The 17,085-nt window shown below is 33.4% G+C and overlaps 1 protein-coding gene across 2 annotated transcripts; it reads right to left on the bottom strand.

Moving 5' to 3' along the window:
- Nucleotides 1–1,674: 1,674 nt before the first annotated feature.
- Nucleotides 1,675–12,027, bottom strand: LOC127714868 (sodium/glucose cotransporter 4-like). 2 transcript variants are annotated; one of them, XM_052220902.1, is made up of 14 exons: nt 11,616–12,027; nt 10,494–10,565; nt 9,823–9,927; nt 8,795–8,854; nt 7,989–8,093; nt 6,901–7,006; nt 6,347–6,427; nt 5,751–5,965; nt 5,320–5,455; nt 4,790–4,897; nt 4,141–4,464; nt 3,635–3,852; nt 2,879–2,993; nt 1,675–1,968 (listed from the first exon to the last, which is right to left on the bottom strand). In XM_052220902.1, the coding sequence occupies exons 1-14, from the start codon at nt 11,691–11,693 to the stop codon at nt 1,754–1,756; spliced, it is 1,938 nt and encodes a 645-aa protein (XP_052076862.1). In that variant the 5' UTR covers nt 11,694–12,027; the 3' UTR covers nt 1,675–1,753. The 2 variants fall into 2 exon arrangements, with proteins under 2 accessions (XP_052076862.1, XP_052076861.1); XM_052220901.1 differs by having other exon boundaries at nt 2,870–2,993; nt 11,616–12,022.
- Nucleotides 12,028–17,085: the final 5,058 nt, after the last annotated feature.

The raw sequence follows: 17,085 nt of genomic DNA, 5'->3' as shown, positions 1-17,085 counted from the left end.
CGCCCGGTGTTACGTTTGACACCGGAAACATACATATGACGTCATCTATTTTTGCCATAGCCAGAAATTAGTAGTACTTTTGCTAATTAATATTCATAATATGTAAATGAGAATTGTACCACGTGATACTAGTTTGAACTGGACTGGCTTGATATCATTAAAATCTTTAAAACACGGATATTATAAGTTGCCCGTCACAGAGTCCTTGTTTATAATCACTCTGATATTTCCGTAAAGTTTTCAGGCGGTCAAAATCAAAACAATGAACGCGAATTTAGTGAATTTTTCGTGTTTTCGTGAGTTTATTCTTCTTGAAATAGGGGCATTTTAACTTTACGTGGGAACCTAGAGTTCAACGACTACACATACAAGGTTGGGACTTGCTTATTCTTTGGACATTCAAGTTTCAAGTTTCATCCCCGCCGAACCTGTTTTTGTAATGACCTTGTTAGCCAATTTTCAACACGAAGTTTGCAAATTTGACATTTCAGCCATTTTAGCCTGTATTTTATACTGCAATGTTAAAAGCCTCTCGCTTCGATTTTTAAGATAGCTCAGGAACCTTGATTTTTGCAACGACAGTCATTATGTTTCGTCTAAATGGTGTATATTGTTGTGTATATTTATTTTCTGTCCCCGCAACCTGTTTATCACTTAAATTAACGTTAAAACAGACACTTTTTTTCAAAATTCCCTATCATTTCAATATAATTTCCGTGACCCGTATCCGATTTCTTTAGTATAATATTCAAATAAGCAAAGTGGCGTTGATTTCTGGATATGGGTGCGAAAGAAGATAATATCATTTCGTGGAATTTTCGTTTAATGAACATTTTACACCGAAATAATGACTAAAATTGAATGATTTGATTATTTTGCATTATAAAAGAGATAACTGTATTGTATTTGAAGCTTTGCGGACGTCCATCGTTAGTTTTACTGTCGCAAATATCCGTTTACCTGTTTCCGCTACGCGTCGCCAGGTAAACTTAATTTGCGACAGTAAAACTACCGATGGACGTCAGCAAAGCTTCAAATACAAAACAGTTATCTCTTAGATAAACGACAAACTTACAATCAGATGATGTCTAGATTTTTTGACAGCAAGCTTAATATCGGTTCTCTTTTTCAAAACTAAACTTTGGTTAAGCCAATGATAGCATCGCAGAAAGACTGGCTATTGTATAGTTATTTGACCTCATTAACATCAGTATATATACCATAAGTTTCTAGCGTATGAACATTTGTGCATGGCATACATTGTGTACTTCATGACAACATAACTCTGTATTTGAGAATCTGTGTTTTTTTGCAAGTTGCAATTTGTTCTCTTTACAAAAAAAAAAGTTTCATCTTGTAGGTCACGAGGTATATTCTCAATACAGCTTGACACATTTGCATTTTCTACATTTTGGAGGTATCCATTTATTGTGTAAACCATATTTTTGACATTCTGATAAGCTGTAGATTTCATGCGAAAGTTTTAAGTGTTGCTTAACAATCGGTTTATTTTGATAATAATGACAAATCGTTATAAACCTCTAACTAAAATTATAACATTTACCTTGATTCCATAACAAGGTTACTCAAGTGACGAAGGTTAAACAGTTTAGATGAATAGACAGAGACTTACTCTTTCGAAACGCCAATATAACACATATGAACAATGTTAAATACAGGTCGGATATTTTTATTTCCAAAAATAAGTATTTGTATTGTGCATTAACTATATCACTTTTAAAAAACTAAAAAACTAATAGAAAAATCCAATTAAAAATGTAGTAAATATCGCAACTAATATTGCAGCTATGTTTAATAATTTTCGATAAAGTGGCTTCTCCTCTAGTGACGTCATTTTTTGACGCAATTTTAGCTGTTCTTCATGAGTCAGGTATTTTTTAGAATCTTCAACTGTTCCACAAACCCAGTCTTTGCAGGCTTTTCTAAGTCTCCATCCCATGCCATCATCTGTGGAGATAAAATTGTGTAATGATATGGGTTTGTATAAATACGTAATACTATTGAATACTACTAAATTTTTAAAAATAATTTAGTTTTAATTGTTAATTACTATTCTGAGAAAATTATGACAATAATGAATAGAGGAAGATGTTTTTTCCAAGTCTATTAGACAGCTGTCATACGACACAAATAACCAAACGATATCTAGAGGTTAACATGATATTTTATCAAGAATAGACAGGTATCCATTCAACAGGTCATTATCGAGATCGTTCCCATTCTTAGACAGGTGTCCATTCAACATGTCATGATCTAGATCGTTCCCAGTCTTAAAATAAGTTGTACATAGATTAAAAAGAAACAGAAATTGTCATCAATACTTAGTTCTCCAAATGACAAATAAAACCTTAAAAGATATGACATGAACGATGACAACCATTGACGGTGTGGCTGACAATGTTTACTACAGTACTTACGTCAGGATTTACTTTGTATCTTGGTTTTATGATAGACATATGTTTTGAACTTTCGAAATCTTATCAAGCAAGAAACGTTTTAATGAAGGATTGGGATATTTAAATTAAAGTGGACAATACAGTAACTACAATGCAGGGACCTGTGTAGTTGATTTGATTAAGGCTGACGATATGAGGCTCAATATTAAGACTCGTTTCGGCAGTTGTTGTTGTTTCATGGATTGTGTTTTTTACTTTACCTTTTGAGCGCACAATGACTAATTCATATTATCAGTTTAATAAGTGTTGTGCATTCAAAAGTAATATTGCTATACGATGTCCCAAAAACGACTTTTTATTTGTTTATACTCTACAGATAAGTAAAAGTATTATTTTTCTGAAATACAAATTTACTAAATATCTTCAATAAGCCTATTGAAATATCAATTTACTTTCGGTACCGTCATCGTTTTCTCTATTTTTCCTTTCTTTTTCTCTCTCGTTTTCTTCGTCGTCCTCTGACGATAGTTCTGGTTCTTCCTTGTCATTTTTTGTCCAAAATGTAACACGTCTTAACTGAAACATTGCATAGTACATATTACATCTTATTCTGTTCCGTTCATGTACTTATTCCCTTGTTTATTACTATAATCAACCATCACAACATGAGTACATGACAGGTTTTCACTAGTTAAGTAGGAATTGCTTAACATTCCTAGGCTTTTGAGTGTACCCCCAGTTGCGATGGGTTTCGTATCGCTCAATCTTTATTTTCAGTATTGTGATTTGTCAACTGTTTGTCTGTTTTTTGTTTTTGTTTTGTTTTTTTCTTTTCTTTTGCATATTCTGTAGATTTCTATGTGGTATTTTTGGACTCTACATCAGTGTTTTCGGTATTTGACTTCTAATTTTTTGATTACCCCTAGATATCTTCTTACTTTGTTATCCATCATTATGTTAAATGCATTTGCTGATTATATCTTGATGCAAAATGCAATATCTAAATTGACGGATTCAATTATTAAACGAAATGTTGTTATTTATTCGTATGAAAAGATGAGATGGGATGATTACTGACAAAAAAAGCACAAACAAGTGTTAAACGGTTTACCTCTTTAAATTACCAGAACAGCTTTTTATATTCATTAATTAAATATTATTTTCTTGTTCTCGTTTATGTACCTTACAAAGCAAAATATGATACTAGATAAACATACTTTTCTTTCCGGTCTTGGTTTGGTAAACATGCTGATTACAAACATAGCAATGAAACTAAATATAGCCAAGATGGCGGCAAAGTGAAGAAAGTCTATATCCTTGACGATAGCTGGTCTATTATCTGGTTCTCCACTACCACACACTGGCGCTACATAGGTGAAGTCTAACGCCATTCTCACGATGCCAACTACTAAACTTAACATCAAACCCCAAAATGCTCCCTGGAAAACAATGAACAAAGAGTTCAGAGGTTACATGATGATGATGATGTGACAATTTTTTTGTTTAAATTTACATCACAGAGTTGCGTTTGTGTAATGTTAATCACCCGACGGATGCAAACACATTGGAATTTACTCTTTGCGGTGCTTTTAAATGTAAACCGACGTTTGGAAAACAAACCTGATTAAATATATGGTAATGTTCAAAGGCAAAGTTTAGAGATTGTCTTATTACACCCGAGTACCTGTTTACTTTCCATGTAAATACAAAACATGTATCATACTTGCCTGTTCCGTTAGTCTTTTCCAGAAAAATGCAAGAAGAAATAAAACGCACATAGGTGGTATCAAATATGACCGGATAGCCTGCATGTAAAACCAGAACATTCCTCCCTCTACTGCTTCTAAGATAGGTAACCAGATTATACTGATGCCAACTAGTATCAGAACTGTTACCCTGCCTACAATCATGAGCTCGGCTTGAGAAGCTTGTTTCCGGAACTGACGCCATATGTCCATTGTCATTATTGCGCTTGCACTGTTTAAAATGGATGTCAGTGAACTCATGAGAGCTGCTAATAGAGCGGCCAACATTAGTCCTTTCAAACCTAAAAAATAACATCAAGCTAATCAATACGAAGCTGCTAACAATCTTTTTAATCTAACATCCTTTATCGTTGTTTCAAATCTAGTTACTACTTATAACAAGACATATGTTGTACAAAGCATGCACATTGTATTGTAGTAGTGTTTACAAAGAGCTAGAGGTGATGAAATATTGACATGTTTGTATGGAGACTTCGCATATGAAAAGTGATTTTCGTCTAGTTTAAAACTTACTAATTCTGGACAAAAGCTTCATATCATAAAATAGAATAATAGATTCATCATTTTAACATTTTAAACATCATGGTATTTATCCGAGTCACTTACCTCTCGGTAAAAGTCGCAGTACCAGTAATGGATAAGCGAAGTTACTACATCCTGCCTCATTGTTACAGAACTCGTCACATTTTTTTGGATCTGCACAGGCTATTTCATCTGTAGAGAACACGTAAATTGAAAATTATATATTGTTAATTTGGTTTCAGAAGAACAGTATACGTATTAACATCTACATATATTTGATCTTATCATATTAAAAGCTTATTTAAAAAAAAGGGAAACAATATAGGGTTGCAATGAACAGATGCTTCACTTTTTCAAAATATCCTATAATTTTCTGAATCACTTCTAAAATAAATGTGAATTGAGTGTGGTACTAAAAATTCATTCAGAATTTATTCAGTATTCGAATAAGAAAAAAAATGTGAACAAGTTTCAAGGTACACATTTTTTTAAAAACAAAACAACAATAATATATATTCACGGTTCTCAGTTATATACATCTAAGAATTATGTACATTAGTGGAGTAAGAATCAGGGGGAAAATAGTTGTATAACATTTACTATAAATTCTCTACCTGGATATAATATTCTGCTAATCATTCCAGGAACAACAAACAAAAGAAGTCCTGTAATCTTCAGTAAGGCACCAAACAATGAACCAGCTTTAGCATGAACCATATTCTTTGCCGACAATGTCCTTTGTACTATCAACTATAACAGACGATGAAGCCTTACACAACATTTCCAAACTTTAAGCATTAAAATTAATAGAGGATTTTCTTCTTATCGGTTCAACTATTTACAAAATATTTGCACATTCTTTACTTTCAATGTAATACTCTAATGAATTCATTATAAAAGAAAGAATGAATGAAATTAACAGAATACTGATACATAACAGAATACTGATACATATTAAATCATAATTTCTTTCTGCATTCCTGATTATTTAAGTTTGAACCTAGTTGATGTTAATACTAAATATTGCCTATCAAAGAAGAAATACCTGGTCCTGGCACCAAACATACAATCCCAGGAACGATAATCCTGTCAGAGCACCTGTCCACGGTATATCGCCTGTCTTTGGGCTTCTAAAGATGTGTAAAGCGTCTTCCCTTGGCATACCACAAGAGTAAAATGACTGATTAAGTAATGTGTAGTTAGCAGCACTGTTCATATACTTTTCTGTCATAGCATTCCAACCTCCTACCTCTATCATACCTAATAGAAAGAAGTATGCTTTTTGCATAACAACACTTTCTTTTGTATTGGAGCAAATGTAAAATAGATTTCTGATTTTATCACATGTAATAACATTTTTAAAATGTTTCGATCATAGGGACTTGATTTAATCAGTTTATTTACCATACCAGTATTCTTTGTTTCCTGTTGCATTGTGCCTTCCTAAACTATGATAAACCGTTAAATTCAACACTAAACACAAAATGATGTCTCCATATACACTGAAACAAAATTGTGGTTTTCTGTCAAATACTTTCTCATGAATTATTTCATTGTGATAGTTAGTTTTCCAAGGACCTATTAACAGTTAATAAATGATAAGACAAAACAACCGGTCTTGTAACATTATCAATAACTCACTTAATATAAACAGAACTGTTGCACTCACAACCAATATAACAGACTGTAGTGTGTCTGTATATATGACAGATGCAAGTCCTCCTACAAACAAAAAAGTGTATAATTACCTCCTTGCAGATCATATAAAGACACATTTTTAACATTTTTTTGTATAACAAATGAAAATAAAAAAATATATTAAACTTTTACTCAATTCTTTCATAGATACATAGATTTGGTTTTTAAGTTTGGCTGTACTTGTAGAATTCTTAAAAAAAGGGATACCACATCCTAATTGTTAATGTAAATTAAATGTTGTTTAAAAAGCATACAAATTTAAATACAATCCAAACAAACTTTGAACAAATTCATTGGTAAAGTGTAGCATTTTAACACCATAGTAAGATCACTGAATATTGTTTGGATCGTTTTTTAATTTTTTAATTCAAGCATAACATAACTATTTCATTGCTATACATTTGTAAATACTTATGGTCTTGTCTGTTTTTATTCGACTTAAAATTTTGATTGTCTTTTACTTTCTTCTCCCTATTTTTCAATCGTATATTTCTTACCTACTACAGTATACACAGCCGTTACGGCTAGGATAACCACAACACTCAAATACATATTCCAATCAAGTATGTGTTGGAGAAATATTGCACCGGAATAAATTTCGATCTAAAAAAGTTTAAAAACAAATACTTATTTTGATTGTTCGGGCTAAATTATGACGGTCAATGTTTGATTTCTTTACCAGATTTATTTTATCGATATTATTCAATGGCTATGTTCTTCATTTCAAACTTGTGGCGTGATTGTCAGTTTGCAAAGAATTCCGCTCAAACCGGTGCTAGGGACCTTCATTAACTTGCAGTGAGGAAAGGTTCTTCTCCGTGTCGAAGGCTCCACTGTGGCATTAGGATGAAGAACACCGATGAAATGTTCCTATGTATTTTGCGTATTTTTATGTGCTTGAACTGATTTTGTGCCATGAATGGATACCTCATATCATTTTTTTGCTATTATATAATATTAATTGACAAATGTTGGAACAGTACTATATACACTTAAGTGGGAACTATTCAAAATCAGACTGAAAAGCTGAACATGATTATAATTACAACTTCTGACTTTTCACAAAGGTACTATCAAGGTGGATTTTATAGTACAAGTCCTATGCCCATTTTCAATCATGTTTAAAAGTTAGTGTAAACAACTTTATAGCGTATTCAAATGTATTTCAAAATTGTCCAAAAAAATACCTGCTTCTATGGTTTCGCCTTAACTGCGATATGTCGTGGTTTTGATCTTCGGTCGAGTAAATTAAATGACTAATAATTAAAATAGCATGTATACTTCTTTCATGACCATGATGTATTTAGGAAGAAAAACAGAGATTGGAGCACTTGAAATTAAACAGTTCCACTGGGAAGGCTGTTACTTTTACCTAGCATATTTAATGAATAAAAGTGTTTATCTAGTATAGAGCAGGATAATTATATTTAATTTACATCATTATGCTATATCGATCAATATATAATATTTGTCACTGTATGTTAAGCACAAATGCATCAACCAATTTTACAGAATATATATCTTTATTATCAAATTCAAGAACACCACCTATGAAAATGTAACACGTATAAATGCATTGAGTTACCGTTATATTAAATAGGACGTATCCAATGAGTGCAAAGAATGAGGAGTACATTCGAATTCTTTTCCCGCCGAACCTCTTTCTGAGATACTCTGGCATAGTAAAAGCCTGAAATCAGAGATTAGAGTATACAGTTATTTATTTGCGAATTCAAGACGATGTTGGTATACGTCAATGAGACAGCAACCCAACAACACAATTAACGAAACACATTAGAGGGCAACATAAAGTCTTCAACAATGGCCAGGTGTCTTGACAATGTATCAACATATAAATCGTTTCGAGTCTAGAAAACGTTAATAAATGCATACATACAAAACATGTCTCACATAAATGTCCAAAATATAATATTTCGTTTTATCACATGAATCAACGTTTCTTTTTTTACTTCTGAACTTCTTTGTCCTCTTTTTTTTGTTTTTTTTTTTTTAGTTCTTAATGATTTTTCTTTATCTTCTTCGTATGTTCTGTTTAATATGTATTATTCTCTTTATTTTTACAAATTAGGTGAAAATATTTCTTTATTTTGATGAATAAGGGACCAATACATAAAGTTGATTTTATTACACTTACGACTAACTTGTAAACTTGTCATGTCAATAAATTCACATTTGTATGCTGTATAATAAACTGTTTAATTGAAAGATTACCTAACAAGATATATTATGTATGTATATAATCACAATGAACTAAATGTATCCGAACACGTACATATATAATTAATAGCATACTTTAATAATGACTTGTGTCATACGATAAATACGTTTCCCCAGCTTGTTCAATAGTTTTATTCTTGTTTCGTATCTTACCCCACATGATATATAAACAGGCACAAATATCCATCCCAAGGCAATCAGAAAAAACACAGCCTGCAATGAAAATCATAATTTATTTAGCAAAGGTTTCGTGGTAACAAATCTTATCTTAAAATCCTGCAATGCAAATTATCTGTGTAAGGGAACATAACTATTCAAGAGTACTAATTTTATTGGTTCTCGGGTCGTCATGTTTTGCTTATTATATATTCTTGCATGTGTATTGCATTGCATTGTAAAAATTCCCAACAAACGTCAAGATATAGAGAAGAAATAAAATGTCAATCCAAATTTAAAAATGACACATGAAAATGTGTTCTTGTGGGTGGTAGATATTCACTACGTTTCTAAATGTGAGAATAACATTAACGGTACCAATTTTACTGCACCAGATGCGCAGTTCGACGATTTTAAATGTCTCAATAGTGATGTTCGAGGCCATCTTTCAAAGTCAAAACTTTATTCCAGAAACAAGCCAAACCCGAACAAGGAATCACAGCATGATAGAGATACAGCCCATTATTTAAAATTGTTTTAAGTTTTTTAGCAGCAAATGTCAATACAAAACAATATCCGTATTTTCATACCGGAGTACTGGGTTGGTAACACCCTCAGGGACTAACAGTCCACCAGCAAAAGTATTGACTCAGTGGTAGTAGTAACATTTACTGTACCAATTAAGTGCAGTGTCGGTGTTATTTTGATAATTTTAGTTTAAATTTTTAATGGTAAGAATTATCGATAGTGAAAGAACAGAAGCAAGCCAAACATGAGGAAACAATAAAAAAAACTACATGATTTTAAAACGAAAAAACTAAAAATCAAAGATTGAGAAGACGCTTATCGTCACAATAATTTATAGCCAAACACAATACAATTGACGTCATGAGCTTGCTTATTTTTTATATTTATTTCTAAAACAGTGTAAATCAGCACCAAAAGTAATTGAAAAATATAACACATACGAAATTAAAAAGTCAATAAGCATTCATATAATATATGACAACTTATAGTAAACTAACATGCCATTCATAAATAGTAACGGCCAATCCTGAAGCAGCAGCGGTTCCAGCTAAACCAATAAACATTGGTGCTCCTATGTTACTGGCATAGATTGATGCACCAACCTACAATATATAAGCGACATATGTAGTAGTAGTTTACTGATGAACTGAAACTACCCTAGTACATAAAATTGTAAACAGGCCAACAATAAACGTAAGAGGTCTGACATTATCGGAATCATATTTATATATAAAACGCCCTATTTTTCAAATGAGAACATCTTTTTATGTTGAATTCGGTCGAGTCGTTGTCAAGGTGTTGCAGATTAACAAATTAATGGTGACACGGACGATGTGGACAACGACACACAAGACGACAGCAGTTATCCATATGTGTCGCACCGGACGCTATCAGGACATACTACAACGACAGAAGTTATCAAAGTGTGCCACTCCAGCTTGACGCTGTTAGGCGAAACAACAATGAAAGTGGTTAAAGGAAATGACTTTTGTTTTAATTTAAAGAAACATTTGGTTCCCTTACATATTTCCTATTTTATTGTTCGAGTTTTTATGTTGAAATCTGATAACGCATACATTAAAACTAATCTAGGTTAATGGATGACACTAACTCAAGACAGCTTTTGTAAAATTAAGACGCTGTATTACTATAAATATTTACGACTTACGGGTATCCAGTGCATTGTTTTTCCCGCCAAAAAATATCCAGTTGCATTTCCTCTGTTTGGTCGAAAGGTAGACTGAAAAGTTTAAGATATAGCATTCTGTCAAATTTATGAATAATAATATAAGCTATAATTTGTACTGATTTTAAACAAACTATCTGGATATACATTTACAATTCTTAAACCTTGAATTTAAACCAGTTGTTTTCCATTCGTTTGATGTGTTTGAGCTTTTTTATTTTGCCATTTGATAAAGGACTTTCCGTTTTTAATTTTCCTTGGAGTTCGGTATTTTTATTATTTTACTTTTATCCGCTGATATGAATTTCCCATTGAAAAAAAGAATTAAGACTCAAAGTGAAACCGTGTTCAAACTGTTTTATATCTACATTTTTGTATATCTATTATAAATTCTAATTGTATGACGTATTTTCAATTTAGGCGTTGAATCAAAAAAGAATGCATGTATTAAACGAAAAATATGTTTTAATCCATGAAAGTTTAGTATTACACGAATCTAAAACATTATTGTTATTTGTTTGCTCAAAGGTAAAATCGACGTTTACGATCAAATCTTATAAAGGTAACAATATGAGCGTATGAAGTTTTTTAACATTGATGCATAGCATTACTAAGAAAGGTATAATATTTTGTACGCAGTTATACAAAGAGGTAAACAAATCTGTCATTGATATAAACTTATAATCTGAGGTTTTCACTAAGCATGTACTTGAATTGTAAAAGCTTCATGTACAACATCGCTGCATGAATGAATTGAACAGACATTTAGTAATCCCTGTTTGGGGAAAATTTATCTCGGATGAATTTGCTATTAAATGTATGTTCCTTTTTGGTCATATAGCGTGCAACGTATTCAATTACTGATACATCCCTGACTTTCAAATGTTTGGGTTTGAGAGGTCTTATTAAAGGAAAATCCCGTAAAGCGCTTTGGACGCAGGATGTTTACAAAATTTAGTTTCATTTACAAAGCTGAGAGGAATAGAAAGTATCCAAAATAAGACAGGCTTCCTCTTGGGATTTAGATCTTAGATTTATCTAAGTTACATCTATAAAACTTATGAAAAATTAGAGTATGCCATGATCCTAGTTAAAGTTACTTACCCACAGCCCCACTGCTAAGACAACCACAAAATATATAGCAATAGTAACATAGTCCTCTGTATGTAGTGTTTCCACCATGTTTACAAGTACAATGAACTCCTATTTTCACCGTTTTGTTACCTTTCTAACTGTCATTTTAAACTCATCAGTTTTGATTTTGAATAGTCCTCCTTTATTTGCTTTACGCTTCAGAAACTTTAGAATATAACGACGGTATCGTTTATAGTATCGTGTTACTGAGACTAACTGGTCAGTTAATAATAGATTGTCCATGTAAATTAAAATTCAAATATTCAGGAACACGTTTGTATTTACTTGTGCAAGAATATAATATATGAACAGGTAAACGTATTCAATTGTTAAAATAACAGGTACTTGTGTATTGTTGTCCCTGTAAACCATACACAAACTAAAAATAGTAAGTTAAGTTGCACTATTATACTGTAAAATTTCATTTTTTCCGCTTATTACTCAGTATACTATATATAAAAATAATAATTTTCTCGAACCATTTAGGTCACGGAAAATCCAAAAATTCCCAAGAGTAAGGAGAGTTGTACAAATAATGTGAGTACACAGAACCCCGATCCAATCCATCTTTTATAAAAAGGGTTTATTATTCCTTGTTTTATATCGGAAGAAGGGATCCCGTAGACCGCCCTACGTCACGATTCATGAATTATGCATATTCTATTATAGGCTATTTATAAACGATTCCGAAAATACTAATGCTACAAATAGAATATTCTCAACATGTGAAACTATCTAAACAAAAGATGCAAAATCATTGACTTTCATGTAACACTCAGGTGAATTTGCTTTATTTATTTTTTTATCACATGAAAAATAAGAAAATGTACCGCATTACAGTAGCATAAATCAATGTGCCCTCTTTAAGCAAATACAGTTTCCTTTTTAAAATACATGATATTTCATATATATATGACAAACAGTAGTGGTGCCTTAATTATGTTGTAAAGACCTGCAAATGTCCCATGCACGTGGTCCCATGGCTTTGAATATACTATGGAGTTAATAGTATTTTTATTATCCGCTTAAAAGAGTACTTTGATGTAGGCAAATTGAAAAAAAAAAATGTAGGACGTTCTATAAGATCCCCTGTTGATTGTTTTGCATTTTTATACTATAGGGCGTTCTACAGGATCCCCTGTTGTTTGAAAATTATGCATCTAAGATAGGACCTTCTATAGGTTCCCCTGTTGTTTGTTTATCATGTATATAAGGCGTTCTGCAGGATCCCCTGTTTTTTCAACATTATATATCTACTATAGGACGTTCTATAGGATCCCCTGTTGTTTGTTTATCATGTATATACTATAGGGCTTTCTATATGATCCCTGGACGGTCTACAGGATCCCCTGTTGTTTGAAAATTATGCATCTAAGATAGGACCTTATATAGGTTCCCCTGTTGTTTGTTTATCATGTAAACTAGTATACTATAAGGCTTTCTATAGGATCCCTTGGTCGGTCTGCAGGATCCCCTGTTTTCTCAACATTATATATCTACTATAGGACGTTCTATATGATCCCCTGTTGTTTGTTTTTCATGTATATACTTTAGGGCTTCTACAGAATCCCCTTTTGTTAAAAAATTATGCATCAGAGATAGGAAATTATATAGGTTCCCCTGTTGTTTGTTTATCATGTATATACTATAGGTTTTCTACAGGATCCCCTGGGCGGCCTACAGGATACCCTGTTGTCTGAACATTATATATCTACTATAGGACGTTCTATAAGATCTTTTGTTGTTTGTTTTTCATGTATATACTACCATGCGTTCTACGGGATCCCCTGGGCGGTCTACAGGATCCCCTGTTGTTTGAAAATTATGCATCTAAGATAGGACCTTCTATAGGATCCCCTGTTCTTTGTTTATGATGTATCTACTATTTAACGTTCTATAGGATGCCCTGTTGTTTGTTTTTGATGTATCTACTATAGAACATTCTGTATGATCCCCTGTTGTTTGTTTATCATGTTAATACTATAGGGCTTTCTACGGGATCCCCTGGCCGTTCTACAGGACCCCATGTTTTCTGAACATTATTTATCTACTATAGGACATTGTATAGGACTCCTTAAAGTTTGGTTTTCATGTATATACTATAGGGCGTTCTACATGATCCCCTGGGCAGTCTACATGATCCCCTGTTGTCTTAACATTATATATCTACTATAGTCCGTTCTATAGGATCCCTGTTGTTTGTTTTTCATGTATATATACTAACGGGCGTTCTACAGGACCCCCTGGGCGGTCTACAGGATCCCCTGTTGTTTGTTTATGTTGGAACTACTATAGAAGGTTTCATAGGATCCTTTGTTGTGTGTTTATTATGTACAACTAACGGGCTTTCTACAGGATCGCATGGGCGGTCTACAGGATCCCCTGTTGTCTGAACATTATATATCTAGTCGTTCTAAAGGATCACCTGTTGTTTGGTTTTTCATGTATATACTATAGGGCGTTCTACAGGATTCCCTGGGTGGTCTACAGGATCCCCTTTTTTCTGAACATTATATATCTAGTCGTTCTATAGGATCCCCTGTTGTTTGTTCATCATGTATATACTATAGGGCTTTCTAAAGGATCCCCTGGACGGTCTGCAGGATCCCCGTTTGTTTAAAAATTATTCATCTGAGATAGGAACTTCTATAGGTTCCCCTGTTGTTTGTTTATCATGTATATACTATAGGGCTTTTAGGATCCCTTGGGCGGTCTGCAGGATCCCCTGTTTTTTCAACATTATATATCTACTATAGGACGTTCTATAGGATCCCCTGTTGTTTGTTTATCATGTATATACTATAGGGCTTTCTATAGGATCCCCTGGACGGTCTACAGGATCCCCTGTTGTTTAAAAATTATGCATCTGAGATAGGACCTTCTATAGGTTCCCCTGTTGTTTGTTTATCATGTATATACTATAGGGCTTTCAGGATCCCTTGGGCGGTCGGCAGGATCCCCTGTTTTCTCAACATTATATATCTACTATAAGACGATTATAGGATCCCCTGTTGTTTGTTTTTCATGTATATACTATAGGGCGTTCTAAAGGATCCCCTGGGCGGTCTACGGGATCCCCTGTTGTCTGAACATTATATATCTACTATAGGACGTTTTATAGGATCGACTGTTGTTTGTTTTTCATATATATACTACAGGGCGTTCTACAGGATCCCCTGGACGGTCTGCAGGATTCCCTGTTGTTTAAAAATTATGCATCTGAGATGGGACCTTCTGTAGGTTCCCCTGTTGTTTGTTCATCATGTATATACTATAGGGCTTTTAGGATCCCTTTGGCGGTTTGCAGGATCCCCTGTTTTCCCAGAGAAAGAGAATGCTACATTGTACATATAACACATCAATACTGTTCAAGTTGTTTTGTTACATTTGACAGTCAATTTCGAATTTGTGGCCAATCAAACTAATAAATGTATAAAACAACGCACAGACTTTATTACATGGATTTTTGTTTAAAAGCGTATAAAGTCTTTTAAACTGTGTTTTACTGTGCGTATTGCTGTGTGTTTTCTACATTGGCTAAAGGTATAGGGGGAGGGTTGAGAACTCACAAAACATCGTTTAACCCCGCCGCATTTTTGCGCCTGTCCCAATTCAGGAGCCTCTGGCCTTTGCTAGTCTTGTATGATTTTTAATTTAAGTTTCTTTTATTTATTTCGGAGTTTAGTATGACGTCCATTATCACTGAACTAGTATACATTTTTGTTTAGGGGCCAGCTGAAGCACTCCTCCGGGTGCAGGATTTTCTCGCTGTATTGAAGACACATTGGTGGCCTTCAGCTGTTTTCTGCTCTGTGGTCGGGTTGTTGTCTCTTTGACACATTCCCCATTTCCATTCTCAATTTAATTATACATAAATAAAATACAACGAGAAAACGTAGACCATCAATTACTATGGTCTGATTATACTCATTCTGATTTTGACGTTGAACCCGAATTGGCTGTTTTCTTTTCTCTACAGCAATACCAACTCTCTTAGTTTTGGAAATTGTTTTAGATATCTTCAAGGACGATTTCGGCTTTTTCTTTCGGCTGGAACCCTGTTGTCGTCTGGCTTTTCGTTTTCTTGAGGACGTGTCTATTTCAAGGGCAAGATTTCCATCCGTATAAATATTGCCGCTAATGTAGGCTCTTGCCTCTTCCAGCATGTTTGACAGGTGATCTAAAGCATTGATGTTTTGACAGAGATGTGTACAGTTAATTATTAAACCTGTTAGTTCCCTACATGAAACACTGCTGCCTTTAAACTGGAATTAAATGTTTTCGGTCTAGCTAAATCCTGGAATGTTGCATTTTCTACGGTATCATCGTTACTGGTGGATACATCAATGGCATCAATATATTAGTACTCTGATTTGCTCCATTCCTTTCTGCGAAAGATGCTACCGCTCTGTCCAAATTAAAAAATGGTGACAGTCTACTCTTCACTTAAATTTTCCCAAGTTGTTTCTGGATAGTGTTGCATAATTGCAAACATATGTTTGCATGGTAGCAAGTTCCACTGCCAAGAGTGGCATTCGCATTTTGGGGGTCTGAAATGAACTTCGTAATACCCAGATATTTCTCCTGACTGACTCTTTACCTAAAAATATAATGTATAACTGTATTCAACGTTTACAAATTTGTAGATAAAAATATAAGCTGTGTACCTTTGATACGTATTGGTTATGAGTATATATTACTAGAATTATTTCAACTGACCGCCCGATCATTTGAAAAAAATCTAGTAATACTCCGGGCTACAATTCCACATTTTGTGTATGTGCAATGACAGATTGAGATATTATTATTATGAATGACATTTCCTAAAGTTTCATGTACAAAATGGCAACATCTTTTAACTAGTATTTGGTTTTAATTTGATATCATCGCACTTTAAAAATTTGTGAATACACAGGTATAGATAAATGTAAATAATAAATATTATAAAGATTGGGAACGCTGAATGTGTCAAATAGTCAACAACAACGACCAAAATGTACAAAACATACTCAAGGCTACCAATGGGTCTTCAACGAAGCGAGAAATCCTACACCCGGGCCTGATCAGGCCCTGAAATATTAATGTATATTATGTCCGGATAATGGACGCCACTCTACACTACGAAACACAAAATGAATATATATATGTGAAAAAACAACCTTAGAAAAACATATGTTGATATAATAACTGATATGATTAAAATGTAATTCTGTTACATGCGTTACTATAAGTGAGCGTTTTTCCAAGAGCAAACATGGCGAACACATTTATTATATGTTATATATTATTGTTGGTTTAATGTGAAGAATAAGCTGAGTCCCTATATCAATGAACATTGGTATACCACATACAATACCAGATAGGCTTTTGCTTAACCAATTGTATGCCAAAAACCATTGTTGTGTATAACGCATCAAGAGCTGGTATTGAAGCCAAAATA

The sequence above is a fragment of the Mytilus californianus genome, unplaced genomic scaffold (assembly GCF_021869535.1).
Source record: "Mytilus californianus isolate M0D057914Y unplaced genomic scaffold, xbMytCali1.0.p SCAF_9, whole genome shotgun sequence".
NCBI classification, from domain to species: domain Eukaryota; kingdom Metazoa; phylum Mollusca; class Bivalvia; order Mytilida; family Mytilidae; genus Mytilus; species Mytilus californianus.
The sequence above is the reverse complement of the archived record's forward strand: the minus strand, read 5'-3'. Positions and strand labels throughout refer to the sequence as shown.